The following is a 19,094-nucleotide window of genomic DNA, read 5'->3' as shown; positions in this document are numbered from 1 at the left end:
GGAATTTACATTTCTTTTTTTTTTTTTTAAGATTTTATTTATTTATTGGACAGAAAGAGCCACAGTGAGAGAAGGAACACAAGCAGGGGAGTGGGAGAGGGAGAAGCAGGCTTCCCGCTGAGCAGGGAGTCCGATGTGGGGCTCGATCCCAGGACCCTGAATAGATCCCAGGACCCTGAGATCATGACCTGAGCCAAAGGCAGATGCTTAACGACTGAGCCACCCAGGCAGCCCCAGGAATTTACATTTCTAACAAGTTCTCAGGTTATGTTGATGCTGCTGATCTGGGGACCAGAGGGGCCCACAGCATCGTTAAGAGTTCTTATTAAAGCCATTCCAGGTATTAAGATATATCACCAGGTTCTACAAACATTTACCTGTTATATAAAAACATCACTTTCCTGTCATGTATGAGCACATTGACAATAAGCAATATGACTTAGTTGAGAAAGTATTGATTTTTCTTAGGAAATTTGGTTTCAGGTCCCAGTCTGCTGCTCCAAGGAACCCTTGGATAAATTACTTTTACAACCCATTTTCTTACCTACAAAGTGAACTAATTCCTCTTGTACTTTAGAGTACCATGATAATCAGGCAATTTGATGTGTATGAAAGTATTGTGAATATGAATATTGCTATAAATATAAGATAGTAAGAGGTGTGTCAATTTTGTTTTCACAGATTGACTGAAATAATAGCCAGTGCACCTAAGGGTGAACTATTGAAGAGAGTTCTTAACCCATTACTTCGTGAGTAATCCTAAATAGAGCAGTGAAATGTTTGCAAGAAAATGTAGTTTTCAGGATTCTCTTATGAATTTAGAAGGCATTAAAAAATTATCTCTGCAACTTTCCAACTGTTAGTATAGCACACATAAAACTTGTAAGTTTGGATTTTTTATAAATTTACTCTGTTAACATGGTGTATTGCATTAACTAGTTTTTGGATGTTAAAACAATCTTTCATTCCTGATTTATGTCCTTTATATGTGGCTCAATTCCATTAAATTTCTATAACTTATGCACTGACTTCTATAATTGTTTTATAGTCTCAAATATTTATAAGTACTTGAATTGTTATGTCTAATAACATTTCAAAAATAAGTAAAAATAAAATCTTAAAAAGCAAAATAAGTAAATTGTTATTTTCACTGGCTACTGTTATTGAGTAGATATTTATATTGGGATATAAATTTTGGATTATATTTTGAATGTTAAATTTTATAGGAAAATACTAAAAATGATACCCTCTGCTTTTATAGCCTATGGACCAGCTCTCATTGAACACTGTCTTATAGAAAATGGATTATCTGGAAATGTCAAAGTGGATGAAAAATTTGAAAGCAAAGGTATGCCTGCATGCTACAAGATTGGTCCATTTTCATTTATTTCCTTTTTTAAAAACTATGAAACTTAATTCTGGGAAAATAATAAAAGTGAGCAGGTAGCTGTAAACTTAAAAACATTTAACCCGTGAATGTTCTATCCATATGGTATTCCTGGCTTCCTACTCTAATGTGGCACTTTTACTTTTTTTTTTTTCTTTTTAAGATTTTATTTATTTGAGAGAGAGAGAGAGAGAAAGCACAAATAGGAAGAGGAGCAGAGGGAGAAGTAGGCTCCCCGCTGAGCAGGGAGCCCAATGCGGGGCTCAATCCCAGGGATCATGACCTGAGCCGGGGCAGATGCTTAACTGACTGAGCCACCCAGGCTCCCCGCTTTTCTCCTTTTTAAAGATTTTATTTATTTGGGACAGAATGAGAGAGAGAGCACAAGCTGGGGGCGGGGGGTGCAGAGGGAGAAGCAGACTCCCCGCTGAGCAGGGAGCCTGACGAGAGGCTTGATCCCAGGACCCCGGGACCATTACCTGAGCTGGAGGTGGATGCTTAATTGACTGAGCCACCCAGGCACCCCTCTAATGTGGCACTTTATCCCTAGTAACTCACAGTTCAGTCTCTGCCTTATTACCTTTCAACTTTAGAATATTCTCTCTTCCTCTCCCTAAATATTTGAAGTGGTTACCAAACTTGATAGTCTCTGTTACAGGCTTGAAGGAGTTGAATTACTCACCTTCTGACTAGGAAGTTGGAGTGCTTTTAGAAATAGCATTATTCATGCATTTTAATTCTGTAAGAACTGTAATGTAGCTATAAGATGAATTAGGCTTTTGTAATTACTTAAAGGAACCTAACTAAATTGCCAGATTAGGATAATAAAAATTAGAGGAAATATAAGGGAAATGGAAGACTTGGTTTTTGACAAACTTATCTGCAGATTCTCATGTAAAATTTTTAAAAAGTCATTCTTCATGTTTGTATTTTGGGGTTATATATAATTTAAGCTTTAGGGATAGTAATTTTTATGCTGTAAATGTTTTTATGTTTAAAAATACAAGTTAAATGTTTTAGTGAATGATTTAGTATTTAAAATACTAATTCAGTGCAATCCTGATCAATATGCCAACAGGTGGTATTGTTTTTGCAACTTTAGTGTTTTGTTTCAAATATGATATTCTTGTGGAATAAAAGCATGTGAAAATGTTCAGGAAAACTGGAAAATAATAGTAATGATGGAGAATAGCCCTTTCATAGATTAAAATATATTAAGAACCTAACAGTAAGTTTTTGAAGAAATACAAAATAAAGAATTCAGAAACAGGCCCAAGTATATATGGAAATTTAGTATATGAACAAAATACCTTTACCATCATGAGGGGAAAAATGATTCAGTAAAAAGCTGTTCGGATCGCAAGCTGGCCAAAACATATTCTTAATTACATCTACGGATTACAAACATGAAATAACTGTATCTACTTTTCTTGAACATTTTTTACTATTGCATCAGCACTTTTCTGTTTTCTACATGGTTGTTTAATAGTTGTTAATTGACACTTGATTTTTTCCATTTTTATTCTGTTAGATATTGAAAAAGTACTTGTTTGTCTGCAGCAAGCAGAAGACTATATGAAAACAACATCCAACTTCAGTGGAAAGGTAGCACCACATATACTTATTGTACATTGTTGTGGTTTTATTTATTTAGATTTTCAGAATTTAAAGTTCGTTAAGGATCACTACATGTAAGTTTTTTGTTGTAATTTGGAAATTCAACATCTATAATATGCTTACTCTAGGGTTTTTTGTTTTTTTAAATTGCTGTTGGGTTTATAATTTTTCTTGTTTCTTTTATAGGAAGTATTAGGTGAAGTCATTATTGTTATACCAGGAAAGTTGAGGGATTTGAAAATATATCCTCTTAGGTTGATTTTTAGATAGAGAAGCATGTTTTAATTTACCAGCACTTTTTAAAAAATTGGTGGTTTACATCACTCAATTTTTTATATTAAAAAAATTTTTTTTTAATTTAAATTCAATTAACCAGCATATAGAACATCATTAGTTTCAGATGTAGAGTTCAGTAATTCGTCAGTTGCATATAACACCCAGTGCTCATCATACCACGTGCCTTTCTTAAAGCCCGTGACCCAGTTACCCCATTCCCCCACCCACCTTCCCTCCAGCAACCCTTAGTTGCTTTCCCATAGTTAAGCTTCTCTCCTAGTTTGTCTCCCTCTCTGGTTTCTACCCATTCCGTTACATCACTCTAATAGGTAAACATCCTCTGAATTACCTCATACCTTCTTTTTCCTCCCTATTGGAAGTATAACTTTATAACAGAAGTTCAGAAAAAGTTCTGAGTAATTATACCTAAATACAGTGTAAATATCCTGCCCAGTTTTTTAAATAAATTAAAATTTCCTACCAACAAAGTGAATCTAAGATTTTTTCTGCTGGAAGTAAAATGCTTTTGGTTGTTTTAAGTTGCAGAACATCTAAAAATGGAAAGAAAAAAGCATAGTGCACATGTATAATCCCACCACTTTATTAAATCACTAGTTTTCATTTTCTTCCTTATTTTTTCTTGTCCATGTGAAAAAAAAAAAGTATTATTTAATAATACTTAGCCTAGAAACATCATCTGAGAATTGATACAGTCAATAGACAAATGCAGCAGATTATTTAAAACTGGAATAATTTTTTAAGTTAAATTAATAAAATTTGTATCAGAAATGGAAAGTAAATCTTTGTTAACTATGAAGAGAAAGAATTTTAATACTGGATTTTTGTAGGGGTACATCATTCAGAAAAGAGAAATAAAACCAAGCTTGGAAGTCGATAAACCGACTGAAGACATATTCACGTAAGCATGTAGGCATGAGTCAGTTTGCTTTGGATGTTTATTAATGTTCTCGAATGATATAATAAATATGTTTTGCAGGTATGAGGAATTTCATCCTTTCTTGTTTTCTCAACATTCACAATGTCCATATATAGAATTTGAATCATTTGACAAGGTGGGTTTTCCAATTCTGTTTTTTTGACCAGTTAGCACGATATGAGTTATTAAATTAATACCAACTTGCTTTGATTGATAAATTGAAAATATTTTTGGTTTACAATCACTGAATCTGGGCATTAAAGATCAATGCAGTCACAAATAAAAACTATTGGAAATTTTTGTTGCCATTTTATTTCAAGATGAAGGACCAAAGATTTTAACTTAATTTGATTCTGTCTGTTTAGCTATATGATACATTTACTGGGAATCTGTTCAAGTTCTTTGAGTAGTGTTATAACACAAAATGGACTCTAAAATTCTATGTATGTAAGTTGAAGTAGAGACCATGTTTTTTTTTTAACTAGTTACTATCTTTTTTTCTTTTTTTTTTACTAAGGCTGTGGATGAATTTTATTCCAAGATAGAAGGTCAGAAAATAGATTTAAAAGCTTTACAACAGGTATGGTATTGCTGAAAACATTTATATTAAACCAGCTAGCCTTAGTGTGGTTTTTGTGTGGATGATTCTTTCACAATAGGAATGGGCAGCCTTTCAGAAGTAGTATGGGAATGCCCTGATCCCTTGGTTTATTGATAAAGGTACAGGGGAGGTCTCATTGTTGAAAAGCGTTCCCTCATTTGTTCCATCAGTATGTCAGATATTCTCAAAAACGGAAAATACAGTGGGAATGTGAGGCCTGTTATTTATTCCCTAGTATAATTTGTGTTACTGCAGCAACCCAAAGCTTCCCAAACTTTGATATGAAGGAAATACTCTTCCGAGGAGATTTTTATATAGGCCAAAAGAGAGGGAAATGTCCTTTCTTTACAAATAATCATATTTATCATTAAACTGTTTTTTTCTAAGTGGGCTTTCTAACTCCACAGGAGAGTTTAATATGCTCTGTTTCCCCAGCACATTTGACCATGTTTTTGGAGCATTGCTGCAGAACAGCTTCAGAAATCAGCCACACTCTTGATTTGAAATTGATTTGATTTTTCAAAAATATTGATAAGTAAAGTCTTGATATATGTGTGAAAAATTTGGAATTATGTGAATCCCTATACCCTCCCCCTGTTATAAAAAATTAACAGCACAGAGGCACCTGGGTGGCTCAGTCGTTAAGCATCTGCCTTCAGCTCAGGTCATGATCCCAGGGTCCTACGATCGAGCCCCGCATCGGGCTCCCTGCTCGGCGGGAGGCCTGCTTCTCCCTCTCCCACTCTCCCTGCTTGTGTTCCCTCTCTTGCTGTGTATCTCTCTGTCAAATAAATAAAATCTTAAAAAAAAAAAAAAAATTAACAGCACAATTTCAAAGCATGTGGGTTGAATGAATTAAATAGTGTGACTGCCACATGGTGGCAGCACATGAACTAGTAAACATATTTCGTGGGCACATTGAATGGCATGTTTTTATGTGCATCAGAATATCCATGAATTATTTTAGTGATCACTGTGTTCTTTTAATAGTCACTGTTCTTTTTTTTTTTTTTTTTTTAAGATTTTATTTATTTGACAGAGACACAACGAGAGAGGGAACACAAGCAGGGGCAGTGGGAGAGGGAGAAGCAGGCTTCCCGCTGAGCAGGGAGCCCGATGCGGGGCTCGATCCCAGGACCCCAGGATCATGACCTGAGCTGAAGGCAGACGCTTAACGACTGACCCACACAGGCGCCCCTGTTCTTTTTTTTTTAATTTTGTTTAAGATTTTATTTATCAGAGAGAGAGCATGAGAGCATAAGCAGGGGGAGGGGCAGAGGGAGAGGGAGAAGCAAACTCCCTGCTGAGAAGGGGCCCAATGCAGAACTCGATCCCAGGACCCTGATATCATGACCTGAGCCGAAGGCAGATACTTAACCGACTGAGCCACCCAGGCGTCCCCTTTTATTAAAAATTTTTTTCCTTAAGATTTTATTTATTTATAGCCACCATTCTTAAAATTCAAATTTTTTAAACATTACATCCAGCATTCAAACATTCATTAATTAGTGATGCTATTACTAGTGTTAGAAAATTTGCTCCAAATCAGTAACCTTGAAAGGTAAATGATATATGATAAAATGCTTTATAGAAGGTAAATTAACTACCATGAGCCTTTGTGGCATTAATTTAGGAAAAAGAGTACTCTGTAGAAATGATGAGAAAATTAAAAGCAGCAATAAAATAAAAAGAAGCTATTTTGGTAATTTATGTTTGTTAAGAATGCATTTCCCCAAAACATTACTTTTATGTGATAGGAAGACAGTGTCTTGAATTATGCCTTCTTGAATAATGCAAGGGCATTAGGGGCACATATTACATACAATATAACCTATAATCAAAATACCTTCCTATATAGGGAATGGGAGGTAGGTAGTTGGGAGAGGTAGTTTGAGAGCATGAAACACTTCGGGGTAGGATAGACCTGGGAGGTGGAGTATGGGAACCTTAGCTAGCAAGGTGACAACATTGAGGGGGCTGAAGTGGAGGTGGGACAGTGAGTTTCAGGACGTAAGAGAGAAAAAGTGTAAGAGGCATGAGAAATCTAAGTTTTTAAAAATCTGTTTTGTCTACAAAAGGAAAAACAAGCATTGAAGAAGTTAGATAACGTCCGAAAGGATCATGAAAACCGATTAGAAGCTCTTCAACAGGCTCAGGTATTATGTTTAGCTTTTTCAGATTTCAAAAATGGTAACTTTAAATGTAACACTGTGTGTTAACTAAGTGGAATTAAAATAAAAACTGAAAAGATGGTAACTTTAACTGGCATTATAGTAAACATTTTTGTTTATTTCTTAAGGAAATAGACAAACTTAAAGGAGAGCTCATAGAAATGAACCTACAAATAGTTGACAGAGCCATTCAGGTTGTTCGAAGTGCTTTAGCCAACCAGATAGATTGGACGGAAATCGGGTTAATTGTGAAAGAAGCCCAGGCTCAAGGAGACCCTGTTGCAAATGCAATTAAAGAATTAAAACTACAAACAAATCATGTTACAATGCTACTAAGGTAAGTTTGATTCTTAGTTAAGCAGTTCATGATTGTTTTTATTTTGCTGTTTAATTGTTCACTGTATTCATTTAAAATTTTTTCTCTTTTATTTGGAAATTTATCCTCAAAGATACAGGAAAAAACAATTTACATTAAGATAATGCAGCTATTTATTTAATTTTTTTAAAAGATTTTATTTAGAGAGCGAGAGAGTGCCAGCGTGCGCATGAGTGCCCGTTGGGTGGGGGGGAGAAGGAGAGAGACTCTGAAGCAGCCTCCACACTGAGCTTGGAGCCCATCATGGGGCTCGATCTCATGACCCTGAGATTACGACCTGAGGCAAAACCAAGAGTTAGACACTTAACCGACTGTGCCACCCAGGTGCCCCCCAAAAATGCACCTATTTAAATATTGTAAACGGTCTATAATGTCGTTGAGGAAAAAAATTGAAAAAAAAGTGATGTCATTGACATTAGTGAAATACTATTGAATATTTTTAATAGAAATCCGTACTTGTTATCAGAGGAGGAAGATGACGATGTTGATGGTGACATCAGTGTTGAAAAAAATGAAACCGAACCACCAAAAGGAAAAAAGAAAAAACAAAAGAATAAACAGCTGCAGAAGCCTCAGAAAAATAGGCCATTACTTGTTGATGTTGATCTCAGCTTGTCAGCATATGCCAATGCCAAAAAGTAAGTGTTAAATTTAAGTATGAATTGTAGATAAAATATCTGCAATAAATCAGGATATTGAGGATAATATATGTATATATATATATTATGTATGTATGTGCTTTTGGGTGAAAACACTTTTTTAAATCTCATTGTGTGCATTATACAACTTTGTTTTCATAGAGAACATATAAAACAAAGTTGCATAATGCACAAAACTTGTTCTGTGTGATTTGAGAATCTAAAATAAGATAAGACATAAATAGAAAGCTAAAGAATAAAGATTTGACTTAAAATTAAGAGAAATATATTTTTCTAGATACTATGATCACAAGAGGTATGCTGCTAAGAAAACACAAAAGACCGTTGAAGCTGCTGAAAAGGTACTTAATATCTCTTAGAGTGAACATGAATTGTTTTTCTCTGCTTTAACTTAATGGCCTTAATTATTTCTTCTGTTTAAATGAGGTTTTCTAATTCACAGATACCTTTCAGGTTTGATTTTGCTTTAAATATGTGTATTTTTGGTATTTATTTTCTTCCCTGAACTTCCTTCCCAGTCTTCCCTGTCTTGGTAAATAGTGCCTTCTTTTTTCCCTTTAGTTAGGTTAAAAATGCTGGACTCATCCTAGACCCTTTGCTCATAAACCGTATCCATTTCCTCATCAGCATATCCTTGTAGCTTTTCCTATAGGGTGTAACCAGAATCTGACCACTACTCATTAGTCCAGGCCCTCATCATCTCTGTTCACATGGATTGTAACAGTAGCCTCTTCCTGGGTCTCTCTTCTTCTACCCTTTTCCCCCTGCAGTCTGTTCTTCATTCAGCAGCCATAGTGATCTTTTAAAACAAAAGATGAAGTTATTTCTCTCTGTTCAAAATCCAGTTGCTTCCCATCTTAAGACAGTTTAGGGGCGCCTGGGTGGTGCAGTCCATTAAGCATTGGACTCTTGTTTTTGGTTCAGGTCATGCTCTCAGGGTTGTGAAATTGAACCCTGTGTTGGGCTCCATGCTCAGCCTGGAGTCTGCTTGGGTTTCTTTCTCCCTCTCCTTCTGCTCCCCACCCCATCTCCCCCTGCCCCTTGCCCGCTCTTTCTCTCTCAAATAAATTAAAACAAAACCAAGGGGCGCCTGGATGGCTCAGTCGTTAAGCATGTGCCTTCGGCTCAGGTCATGATCCCAGGGTCCTGGGATTGAGCCCTGTATCGGGCTCCCTGCTTGGTGGGAGGCCTGCTTCTCCCTCTTCCACCCCCTCTGCTTGTGTTCCCTCTCTTGCTGTGTCTCTCTCTGTCAAATAAATAAAATCTTTAAAAACAAAAAAAACAAAACAAAACCAAGACAGTTCAAAGCCCTTCTCTTGCCCTATAAGGCCCTACATGATCTGCTCCCCTCCCATCTAATCACCTGCACTCCTCTTGTTAACATTCTTTCTAGCTACACTGGGATCTTAGCTGTTCCTGCAACAGTGACTGATGCTGCCTTCTCAGGGCATTTGTGCTTGCTGCTCTTTCTGTTGAGAATGTTCTTCCCTCAAAATTTCCATGGTTTGATCCCTCCGTTCATTGGCATGTCTACTAAAATGAGGCTTTATCAGAGAGTCCTTTCTTGACCACTCTTACTAAAAATAGTACTACCCTCAATCACTCCCTCTTTGCTTTATTTTTTCCTTAAAAAACACCCTTCCCAATTAAAAAAAAAACACCCTTCCCAACATATGTTTATCTGTCTTCCCTCTAGAAAGTAGATTGTATGAAAGTAGGATCTTTGTTCATTACTTTGTCCCAGTCCCTAGAATATTGCCTAGAACATAGTAACATTAATATCTGTTAAATGAGTGGCCTTCATGACTTGGCCCTCTATCTGCCTCTTCAGCCTCATTTCTTGACATTTTATCTTGTGATCACTACTTTGTGGTCAAGCTGGCCTTTTCTTTTTGCTTACAGTGATCTTCTTCGTATTTTAGCCATGATGATTCTGTTAACCCTTCAGGCTTCAGCCCAAATGCCATTTCCTCAGAAATACCTTCTTTGACCATAAGCAGTTATAAATTAGGTTCCCTTGTTATACTCTCATAGCATCCCTAGAAGCACTTAACATATGTTTATTTGAATAATTATGTGTTTTATATTCGTATCTTCTCCTAGAACCCCTGGTGGGGTTGGGGTGAGAACTTTGTCTTGTTCACTTGTGTGTCTCAGCATCTAGTCCAGAACCTATTATATGGTATGTACTCAGTATCTGGTAAACAAATTGATACTTTTTGTTATTTGTGGGTCTTGAGCAAATATTTGTATGCGGCAAATCCTTGACTTAAATTATTTTAATATTTAAGGCAAAAATCTTTTCTTCATTTCTTTCATGTGGGTATGGGGTGTGTGTGTAAATGGTGCCATTTTGTGACATTTAAAAATAATTTCTTGCCCTATCATTTACTTGGTGTTACTTTATTTATATTTTATTATTATTATTTTTTTTTTTTTTTTTGAGAGAAATAAAGAATGCATATGCTCCTGTGCATGTGGGGGGTGGGAGGAAGAGGAGTAGAGAGAGAGGGAGAGAGAATCAAGCAGGCTCCACGCTCAGCGCCGAGCCCAATGCGGGACTTGATCTCATGACCTTGAGATCATGACCTGAGCTGAAATCAAGAGTCGGATGCTTAACCAGCTGACCCACCCAGGCACCCCTTACTTGGTGTTACTAAAATGTGTTCTTAATAAATTATTTAAAAAGTCTCTTCTTATAAATAGGCATTTAAATCAGCAGAAAAGAAAACAAAGCAAACCTTAAAAGAAGTCCAAACAGTTACCTCTATTCAGAAAGCAAGAAAAGTATATTGGTAAGTGTTCTACCTTTTAAAAATAGTTTTTTGTTTTTATTAAAATTATACATGCACATTGTTTAGCAAATGAAGCAGTTCTACAAAGCTTGTTGCAAAAACTAGTACCCCTGCAATATTTTATCCCTACTCCTGTTATGTCCTCTCCATAGAAACTATTTTTAGCTCTTTTAGCTGATTACTTTTGGTATATACCCCCTTTTCTCTTAGTAATATCCTTATATTGCTGCTGCTTAATTTTTCTGTTTTATACTCTATTAATGACTTCCCACTGTCTAAGATGAAGATTTTATTCTTTCCTCCTGTGCTCCATTACACACATATACACTCAGCCTCCCAGTAAAGGTATAGCATAATTTGCCACGGTTGATATTCAGCATTAATATTATATTAATATTTTAATTGTAGTCACAGCTGAGTCATATAACATTACGTTTCTTTTTCTTCCCTGCTCAGCTTTTTGTCTTCCCTGAAGGTAATAATTGTCGTTTCATTTACCTTCCTCTTCCACGTGTGTTCAGACACATTGGAATTCTATCAGTATCATCTTGCAGAAGTCTCTCCTGAGCTTTTTGATTTGACCTACTTTGTTCTAGATCAGTTACTCTTAACATCTTAAGATCTTCTTTTATTCTTATCCTGAAAATTCTCTTTTCCCCTCTCTGTTGGATTCTCTGTCCTGGATTTCATACTTCCTTTTTCTTGGTTGATGGAATATATGCCCTAGAGGCTGCAGGAGAAGGGGTGTATAAGATGTAAAGTTTTTGAGGTCTTCAATATGTTAAAAAATTATTTTTACCCTTATACCTAATTATGTGACTGGCTATAGATTCTAGTTTGAAAATGTTTTCTTCAGACTTATAAAGTCATTGTTCATTGTGTTAACTTTCAGATTTGATCTTCAAAAGTCTGATGTCATTTTGATAGTTATATTTTATTGAAAATTTGTTTTTGCCTTTCTGTAAACTTGTAGATCTTTTTTCTCTCAGTTTTCCAAAATTTCACAATGATGTAGGTTGGTGAAGATGTTTTAATCTATTATTGCTGGATACTCTGTGAGTCTTTTTAATTGAGAAACTTTCAGTTCTGAGAAATTTTCTTGAAATATTTCTTAGCACTCTGTGGATTGCGTTTTTCTTTTTGGTTTGTTTTCTTTCTTTTTTTTCTTCTGGAAGTCTTATTTATTAAATATGGGACTCCTTGGATGGTCCTCCAATTTTCTTGCATTTTCTGTTTTTCAACTCTTTTTGTTCTATATTCTGAGAGATTTCTTTATCTTTCAATTCCCCCTGAATTTTTAAACGTTTTATTCCTTCCTACCATGTTTTTATTTTAATCTATTTTTGTTTTTTGTTACTTTTTAAAAACTTCCTGCTTCACTTTCTTTATACTGAGAATAATTTTGATGTATTAATTTTATTTAAAAGTACTCTTTTCTTGCAGGTCTTCTCTAAGATTTTTGGTTTGGGTTTGGGTTTTTTTTTTTTTTTTAATTTGCTGGGTTTGTCTTCAGCTTTTGTTAAAGACTTTTGTTAATGTCTGGTAATCCTGAATTGTCTGTTCACGTTATTGTCTGTTCACATTTTATAGTAGAGTATTAAAATGCTGACTGGAAGTTTTCTCTGGGTGTTTGGGCTTATGAGATGATGTATGTGGGCCATGTTGTGTGGAACTCTAAATGTCTTCAGCTTTTTGACTCTTAAGCTGGTCTCATTTCTCAGGAAAGATTTTTTTCCCCTGCTTGGAAAGTGAAAACCTGGCTGTCATAATTTTGGTAGTCCAGTAGGAATAGATTGGGGAGGCTTAGTATCCAGTAATCCATACATTTACTTAATTGCTCTATTTTACATATGTTACCTCTACTTAGAACTGTGCCACTTTTCCCCTAATTCAGAGATACTCTTTGTACACTTCCTAGAGAATTAACTTCTGGCCTTCTGTTAGGATGTGGAAGGGGCAGCTTACTACCATGTTCAGAGCTGGAAAGAAGATCTAGGGAAGTAACTGCTTCTTGAGCAGATTTTTGGCCAGTTCTCCCGTTTTTAACCCCATCTTAAACCCTATTTCTAGCAGTACTTTGTACTGCTATTTTAAGCTTTTTATGGGTTACACAGTGTATATTGATTTGTTTCTTGGCTTTTTCCATTGTCAGCCTTGATTTCAGCTTTTTTTTTTTTTATTGTTAGTCACCATACATTACATCATTAGTTTTTGATGTAGTGTTCCATGATTCATTGTTTGCGTATAACACCCAGTGCTCCATGTAATAGGTGCCCTCCTTAATACCCATCACCAGGCTAACCCATCCCCCCACTCTCCTCCCCTCTAAAACCCTCAGTTTGTTTCTCGGAGTCCATAGTCTCTCATGGTTCGTCTCCCCCTCCGATTTCCCCCCCTTCGTTTTTCCCTTCCTTCTCTTAATGTCCTCCATGCTATTCCTTATGTTTCACAAATAAGTGAAACCATATGATAATTGACTTTCTCTGCTTGACTAATCTCGCTTATCGTAATCTCCTCCAGTCCCATCCATGTTGATGCAAATGTTGGGTATTCATCCTTTCTGATGGCTGAGTAATATTCCATTGTATATATGGACCACATCTTCTTTATCCACTCATCTGTTTAAGGGCATCTTGGCTCTTTCCACAGTTTGGCTATTGTGGACATTGCTGCTATGAACATTGGGGTGCATAAGGCCCTTCTTTTCACTACATCTGTGTCTTTGGGGTAAATACCCAGTAGTGCAATTGCTGGGTCATAGGGTAGCTCTATTTTTAATTTTTTGAGGAACCGCCACACTGTTAGATCTTGTTAGATCTTCTTGTTGGATAGACCCTTTAAGAATGATACAGTGTCCTTCTGTGTCTCTAACTACAGTCTTTAGCTTAAAATCTAATTTGTCTGATATGAGACCTGCTACCCCAGCTTTCTTTTGAGGTCTGTTGACATGAATGATGGTTCTCCATCCCTTCGCTTTCAGTCTGGATGTATCTTTAGGTTCAAAATGAGTCTCTTGTAGACAGCAAATGGATGGGTCCTGTCTTTTTATCCATCTGCAACCCTGTTCCATTTTATGGGAGCATTTAGGCCATTCACATTGAGAGTGATTATTGAAAGATATGATTTTATTGTCATGTTGCCTGTGAAGTCCTTGTTTCTATAGATTGTCTCTGTAAATTTCTGTTCTATATCACTCTTGGGGTCTTTCTCCTTTTATAGAACCCCCCTCCCTTAATATTTTCTTGCAGGGCCGGCTTAGTGGTCACATATTCTTTCAGTTTCTGCCAGTCCTGGAAGCTCTGTTAGATTTCAGTTTCTTGAGTCCAGTCACTTGATTGATTTTTCCATTTCTCAAAATGCTGTTGCATTTTTCTTCTCTCTTTCTCCTTTCTTTTCCTCACATCTCTGTTGATGAATAGGATAGACCTGTAATTTTCATTTCTTCATAATGTTCTTCTTAGGATTGGTCTTAAGGTAATATTACCTCATACCTGTAATTTTCATTTCTTCATAATGTTCTTCTTAGGATTGGTCTCAAGGTAACATTATCTCATAAAATACAGATTGGGAAGTATTCCTTTATTATTTTTTTAAAAGATTGTATTTATTTATTTATTTGAGAGAAGAGGGAGAGTACAAACGGGGGAGTGGCAGAGAGAGAGGGAAAGAGAAGCAGATTTTCTGCTGAGCAGAGAGCCCGATGTGGGGCTCCATCCCAGGATCTGGAGATCTTGACCTGAGCCGAAGGCAGACGCTTAACTAACTGAGCCACCCAGGCGCCCCTGGGAAGCGTTCCTTTATCAGTTGTCCTTGGATGTTTGACAAAATTCCACCTTTGAAGCTGAGTAGTCTTGAAGTTTTCTTTATGGGAAACTTTTTCACTATAGATTCAGATTCTTTAGTACTACTCAGATTGTCTAATTCTGGTTAGTAGTATCTTCCTAAGACTTTGTCTATTTCTAAAGTTTGGAATGTACTGCCATAAAATTATAATATTCCACTTAACTTTTTAACATCCTTATGTTCTTTAATAGCCTTCCCTTTTTATTTATGATAGATGTTATTGTGCCTTCTCTTTTTCTTGATTAGTCTGACCAGAGGATTTTCAGTTGTATTAATCTTCCAGGAACCAGTTTTGACTGTTGATCTCCTCTATTATATATGTGGTGTCTATTTTATTATTTTCCTCTTTCTACTTTTCTTGAAGATTCATTTGCATTTCCCTTTCTGATTTCTTGAGATGGAAACTTAGTTCATTGATTTTTTTTTTTTTCTCCCAGCCTCTTTTCTTTTCTAATATGTATTTCAGGCAGTAAATTTCCTTCTAAGCCTGGCTTTAACTTTATCTAAAAAGTTTTGTTATATTGTATTTTCATTATATTTCATGTGAAAATATGTTCTTGTGATTTCTTCACCCATGCGTTATTTAGAATTATGTTATTAATTGCCAAGCCTATGGAGCTTTTTTTTTTTTAATTATGTTACGTTAGTCACCATACATTACATCATTAGTTTTTGATGTAGTGTTCCATGATTCATTGTTTTCGTATAGCACCCAGTGCTCCATGCAATACGTGCCTTCCTTAATGCCCATCACCGGGCTAACCTATCCCCCCACCCCCCTCCCCTCTAAAACCCTCAGTTTGTTTCTCAGAGTCCATAGTCTCTCATGGTTTGTCTCCCCCTCCGATTTCCCTCCCTTCATTTTTCCCTTCCTACTATCTTTTTTTTGTTTTTTTAAACATATAATGTATTATTTGTTTCAGAAGTACAGGTCTTTGATTGATCAGTCTTACACAGTTCACAGCCTATGGAGCTTTTTTAGTTCTCTTTTTGCCATTAATTTCTAACTTAATTTGCATAATGTTCAGAGATGGTATTCTGAATTATCTCAACCTTTTGACATTTGTTACTGAAACTTGCTTTATGGTACAGCATATTTGTGGTCCACTTTATTTACAGATGTTTCATATGTAGTTGAAATGAGCGTTTTATAGTTGAGTGCATTTCTCTAAATATCAGTTAGGTCGCATCCATTAATTACGTTCAGATTGTTGGCATCTTTACTAATTCTTTTTTTAATGATTGTTTTCTCAGTCACTGAGAGTTGTGTTAAGAATCACATAATTGTGCATTTGTTTGTTTCTCCTTTTACTTCTGCTAGTTTTTGCTTTATATATATGAGGTGATAAAAATATAGAGCTGTTATCTTTCCAATGAATTGAGCCTTTTATTAACTGTAATCAAATGTTCTTTTAACTTGTAACTTCTTTTTCCCTTCTGTGTGAGATATTAAAACTAAATCAACTTTATTTTGGTTAGTGTTTGCATGATATATCTTGTTCAATCATTATATTTCAAACATTTTATATTCTTATATTTTAAAGGAATATACATATTATTTTCCAGTCTGACAGTGCATTTTATGTGGAGAATTGACTACATTTACATTTAATGCAATTTCTGATACATATGGGTTTAAATCTTACCATTTTACTGTTTGCTTTCTATTTGTCCCATTTGTTCTTTACTCTTGTCTTTCTGCCTCCTTTTAATTTTTTTTCCTTTTAGTTATATGCTCCTTTACTAAGATGATTACAGAATACATCCATATGTTTCTCATTTTCTGTCTTTGTAGGTTTGTCGTTTTACAAACCTCTTTACCATCAATAGGGCAGTTGTTAAATAAGTATAGTACATCCATTCAGCAGTGAAAACTTTTTTTTTTTTAAAGATAGTATTTTTAAGTAATTTCTACACCCACCATGGGGCTTGAACCCACAACCCCAAGATCAAGAGTCACATGCTCCACCAACTGAGCCAGCCAGGTGCCCCAAGAAGACATTTTTAAGTGAAAAAAGAAAGCATTTTCAGAATAGTTTGTGTTGTGTCTAAAAGAAAAGGTTTACAATAGGCATTTTATTCTAGCTTTTGTATGTATAAAGAAACTCCAGAGAGGGAAACAGAAAGCTAATAACAATGGATTCCTGTTTGGTAGTGGTAATAGGACTGAAAGAGGATGCAGGATCTCTCACCATACCTTTTGTATAATTTTAGAATTTCTGAACTGTGTATATGTATTAATAAAAAATCAGATTAGAAAACAGGGATAATTTTGGGAGCTATAAAGGAGTTTAGTTTAATGCCTTGCTTAATCTATCATTTTTAACCAGAAGGTTTTAAATTGTAGATTAAGTCATAAAGATTATCATCTTGGTAGTCAGGTGTAATATAGGAAATACTTCTATTCATCTCTATGTCATTTTTTAAATGTCATACAAATACACTCTTTACTTTTTATCATGATGGTACGTATTAATCATGAAAACCCAAATTATTTTGTCCCTTGAGAAAAGTTATAATTTTATACTTCTAAAGGTAATTTTTGCTCTATAAAAAAAGTATAAAGAATATCATATATGTAAACATTCAGTTGAAGACAGAATGGGAAAACTTTTCTTTCTTACCAGTAGCCCCAAAACCTAGCCAGTGCCCCACAGAGGGACCATGTGACGTTTTATGCTTTTGCTTTGTGTAATTCATTGTTGTGTTAACCTTGAGTTTAAGAAGGCTCTGTATGAGAGTGAGATAAGGAGAGAACATACTTTTTTTAAACATAGAATTTAATTACTCTCTTCTAAAGAATATCCTAAGGCAATTTGCATTACAACAATTCAATAAAATACAGTTTGATGCTTTAAGAAATTAAACCATCAATTTGCCTTAACATATGAAGGTAGGATAGCTTCATTGGGTTTTTTTGGTTGGTTTGTTTGCAAAAAGGATGTGAATTCAGGTGACTATAAAGGAAAAGAATGTTAACTTTTTTTCTTTCAATTTGATAGGTTTGAGAAATTTCTGTGGTTCATTAGCTCAGAGAACTATCTAATTATAGGTGGACGAGATCAGCAACAGAATGAAATAATTGTGAAAAGATACTTGACAACAGGTAAGTAAGATTAAAATTTAAAGATTAAAATCCTAAGTAATTGGATCAGTTATCTCAGTATGAGATATAGATTTTCATCTTACAGTCCTTTGCTTGACAGGTTTAATTGGTAGGAAGAGTTTCATCTTGGTGGCTTATGGTTTGTTGAATATGTGCTTTGACACTTACTTCTCATTTTAAGTGAATAGTCCTAAAGTAGTAGTACTGAGCTACTCTGTAGTATTGGAATTTTGATTCTCTGCTACATTGACAAAATAGCTTTCAATCCTCCAAAGTCATTGTACGTCAGAATTTTAAAGGCTTAATTTTTTAGTGCTGAAGTTTGTAACTTTTTTTCACATTTAGAAACAGGACTTAAGCCCTGTGGTGTAAGGCTTCTCATTTATTTTTGTTTGCTGATAACTACAACCTCACTGTGGTTGAACCCTCAGTGTGGGTATCTGAAATCAATAATCAAAGGTAATCTGATGTCCACTGAAGATCCCAAACCAGGAAAGAAAGCAACAGGGAACAGGTTACTATAATGGTGCTCAGGGTTTGGTCTCTTGTCTTCTGTAGCTCTGTTCATTGTGAGCTGAGCCTTTCTTGGAGCAGTATGGGTTTTTCTGTTCTTTGAGTTTCAGATCCTGGACGAACTGTCATGGCAAGCAGTGGCTGCTCATTTTACCTTTCAGGAACCATGCACTTCCCTTTTCCCTTAAAAAAGGAGGAAAGATCTCACTTCCGCATTTCTTTGTTCATTTGGTTATTCATTGGTATCACATACTTAGAATACAATCAAGGCCCTCATTGTTGGCTTACAAGCCTCCTGGCTTCTTCTCCAGCCTCATTTCTTACTACTCTTCCCTTAGTCTGGCCTTCTGACTGCTCTTCATACATGTCAAACATCCATGGTCCTCAGGACCTTTACATTTGCTAGGATGACTCATCTGCTCCATGTGTCTCTCACCCTCCAGCAGGTTAGCCTAGATTGGTTTACATGGTACCTCAGCAAGTTTGAGAGAAAAAGAGGAAGCACACAAGGACTATTAAGGCTTAGGCTGAGAATTGGCACTTGGTCACAGCTGCCACATTCTGCCAGGGCAGGTCATGGGGCAGGCCCAGATACGAGGGATGTGACTCCACCTCTTGAGCAAAGAGGTGTAGATCGCAGGGGAGAGAGGATCTGACCATTTTTGTAATCTACCATATTAGCATTGCTTTCCTATAAGGAAGCTTGTGAGAGCCTCCCCAGGGGTGGGAAATGGACTTTTCCTTATATGCCTTCTTATACCCTTTGGATTTTGAACCCATTAAACCCATTTAAAAAAAAAGAAAGAAAGAAAC

The 19,094-nt window shown here is 35.7% G+C and overlaps 1 protein-coding gene across 2 annotated transcripts in view; it reads left to right on the top strand.

Moving 5' to 3' along the window:
* Nucleotides 1-19,094, top strand: part of NEMF (nuclear export mediator factor) — a 49,456-nt gene that overhangs the window by 11,087 nt on the left and 19,275 nt on the right. For both annotated transcript variants that reach the window (XM_032405038.1, XM_032405037.1), the window contains exons 6-17: nucleotides 682-749; nucleotides 1,262-1,348; nucleotides 2,919-2,992; nucleotides 4,129-4,199; nucleotides 4,278-4,353; nucleotides 4,735-4,797; nucleotides 6,897-6,974; nucleotides 7,118-7,326; nucleotides 7,812-8,003; nucleotides 8,302-8,365; nucleotides 10,731-10,819; nucleotides 17,665-17,768. In XM_032405038.1, coding sequence (XP_032260929.1) covers nucleotides 682-749; nucleotides 1,262-1,348; nucleotides 2,919-2,992; nucleotides 4,129-4,199; nucleotides 4,278-4,353; nucleotides 4,735-4,797; nucleotides 6,897-6,974; nucleotides 7,118-7,326; nucleotides 7,812-8,003; nucleotides 8,302-8,365; nucleotides 10,731-10,819; nucleotides 17,665-17,768 — 1,175 coding nt within the window. The remainder of the gene's footprint in view (nucleotides 1-681; nucleotides 750-1,261; nucleotides 1,349-2,918; nucleotides 2,993-4,128; nucleotides 4,200-4,277; nucleotides 4,354-4,734; nucleotides 4,798-6,896; nucleotides 6,975-7,117; nucleotides 7,327-7,811; nucleotides 8,004-8,301; nucleotides 8,366-10,730; nucleotides 10,820-17,664; nucleotides 17,769-19,094) is intronic.

This window comes from Phoca vitulina, unplaced genomic scaffold, assembly GCF_004348235.1.
Source record: "Phoca vitulina isolate PV1807 unplaced genomic scaffold, GSC_HSeal_1.0 scaffold7, whole genome shotgun sequence".
NCBI classification, from domain to species: domain Eukaryota; kingdom Metazoa; phylum Chordata; class Mammalia; order Carnivora; family Phocidae; genus Phoca; species Phoca vitulina.
This window is presented reverse-complemented; position numbering and strand designations above follow the sequence as displayed.